Here is a 2,671-nt window from a genome sequence, read left to right as displayed (position 1 = left end):
CATTAACATCAGAATCATTGCATGTCTCTAAAGTACAAAGTAACAAAACCGATTTTCACCTCAAATTAAAAAAACCTAAAATCCTTTTGCAAACCATATTATTTTCAGAGATGTTAAATTAATTTAAGTTCTTAAAATATAATTGTTAGAACATTTAGTTTTGGATGGATTTGACAGTTTGATGAGAAAATATAACATTTAAATATACACACTTAAATCACAATTCATATTTTCATGGAAAGCTGAAGATGAGTCTACTTTGTGTAACTGACAGGACAGATGGTCAGGGGAACAGAGTTTTTACCACGCTGGTTGCTAAATGGATTGAAGTATGGATAGAGTTTCTCAGTGAAGGTGCAGCCAGTGAAAGAGTAGATTAGAACTCTGGCCTCCACATCATAAAAGGAGACAAGACCCTCCTCATAATCAACAAACACTCCCACTTTCTGGAGCTTCTCTCTTACAGTGAGGAGGACAGGAGGGTCAGCAGCATTGCTGTAATGCTCATGTCCTGCACTCTTCAACCCTATTGCCCAGTAACCATTGTTCGGGGTAAATGTAATTGATCCCTTCCTGGTGACGAACTCTCTGGCTACTCCTAATTCCCAGGCAGTCTTCCCTTTAACCTGAATCTCGTAGTAAAACCTTCCTGAGGAGAAGCTTTGTTTTCCTAACACAGCGTATCTGCTGGAGAATCTCTCTTTGTTGTCTGGGAGTGTCTTCTTTACATCTCCATGACTCACTTGTTTTCCATCCTCAGACAGGATGAGTTCGCACTGTGCTGTATCAGGGTCCAGAGTTACATCTACTGTATATTGCTGGATCCGCCTCAGCTCATAACCCAGATTCTTCATCTCTTGACTGAGTGTCTTCTCCAGCTGAGCCACAGCTGTGCTCACAACCGCCACATATGAAGACCGATGGACATTGACCTTTGTCCAGTCCTTGGTGGGTGGAGGGATATTGATGGATGGGAAGTTTCGGAGGAGGTGGAGGTGGTCTTCAGTGTGTGAGACCTGCTTCAGCTCAGAGCTTCTCTTCTTTAAATCAGTGATTTCCTCTTCCAGCTCTTTAATGAAGCCTTCAGCCTGTTTCTGTGTTGTTTTCTGCTTCTCTTCAATCACATCAAAGAGCTCAGCCTGGCTTCTCTCAATGCAGCTCACCAGAGCAGTGAAGACCTGCACACTGTCTGCCATCTCTCTGTCTGCATCTTTCTTGCTGAGGTCTACTGAGTGTTTGACCTCCTGAATCTTCTCTTGTCTCTCCTGGATCATCTGCTGAACTTCGGCCTCTGTCTTTCCCAGCTCAGCCTTCTTTCCATCATATTCCTCTTTCAGAGATACAATTTGGTGTAACTTGTGGTCTGACTCAGTGCAGAACTGACAAACACACACGTTGTCAGTCTTACAGAACAGCTCCAGAGGTCTGTCATGTTTCTTACACATCAAGTCTTCCAGGTTCTTCACAGGGTCAATGAGTTTGTGTCGTTTTAACGCTGTGACTCTCTGATGAGGCTCCAGGTGAGTCTCACAGTAGGAGGTCAGACACACCAGGCAGGACTTCACGGCCTTGAGCTTGTTCTCAGAACAGATGTCACAGGACACTTCATCTGGTTTAGCAGCTTCCTGGATGGCATTGGAAGTTGTTTTCATCTGCTTTGACTTCCTGAACTGATCAACCATCTCAGAAATGAAAGTATTGACAAAGATCTCTGGTCTTTTAAAGAACCTTTTGTTACACAGTGGACACTGACACACATCATTAGTGTCCCAGTGATGTGTGAGGCAGGCTTTGCAGTAGTTGTGTCCACATGGAGTGGCGATTGGATCGGTGAACACATCCAGACAGATAGAACACAGGAACTGATCTTCTGACAGGAGACTGCTGGCAGACGCCATTTCTACCCACTGGGAACAAAGGTGAAAGTCAAGTCAGTTGTGTAGGCCTATAGTACATTTCATACCATTATACTTAATGCACTTCACATGAAGAACAATTAACCAAAGAACAGCAACCTAACCACACAACTCTCTCTCTCTCTCTCTCTCTCTCTCTCTCTCTCTCTCTCTCTCTCACACAGCCACACGCAAACTCAGTCTCTCCCCCTCTCTCTCACACAGTCACACGCAAACTCACTCTCTCTCCCACACAGCAGGCCACCCCCCCCCCCCCCCCCACACACACACACACACATGCATATATACATCACATAAACCTGCATATCTGTCATCTCATCTCATCTCAGCTGTTGTTGCTTGCAAGTGATAGTCACAACTACTGCACCAGGTAAGCTACGTACCGTACGAGGTGCTTTCACCCAGCATAAACCCAAAACTGATGCTTTGAAAAAAACTGTTATGTATAGGGCAATCACTTACTGGAATATACTTCCACAAAATGTTATATTAATCTAATCACCAGCAAAGTTGGTTTTAAGAAAAGACTGAGAAGTGATGTGTTGAGGAAAGAGATTGTGTTAGATTGTGTCTAATGTGTGTCGGTTTTAACTATATTTGTCATGAATTATGTCTGGTCATTTCTTTTCTTTTGATCTATTTTTTTTATTTTTGTTTAAATTCATTTTTGTGTACAGTTTCTGGTTATCATGGTATATTATATTGATTTTTGTATACAGTACTTTAAGATATATTTTGAATGCATAACTTTCGCA

General features: G+C 42.6%; 1 protein-coding gene across 1 annotated transcript; it reads right to left on the bottom strand.

The window, feature by feature from the left end:
* Window positions 1-254: 254 nt before the first annotated feature.
* LOC306933983 (E3 ubiquitin-protein ligase TRIM21-like) lies at window positions 255-1,898 on the bottom strand (the record flags this gene model as incomplete). Its single annotated transcript, XM_079516372.1, has 1 exon — window positions 255-1,898. One exon carries the CDS (start codon window positions 1,896-1,898, stop codon window positions 255-257), a length of 1,644 nt encoding a protein of 547 aa, XP_079372498.1.
* Window positions 1,899-2,671: the final 773 nt, after the last annotated feature.

This window comes from Electrona antarctica (genome assembly GCF_951216825.1).
Source record: "Electrona antarctica genome assembly, chromosome: 12".
NCBI lineage: Eukaryota > Metazoa > Chordata > Actinopteri > Myctophiformes > Myctophidae > Electrona > Electrona antarctica.
This window is presented reverse-complemented; position numbering and strand designations above follow the sequence as displayed.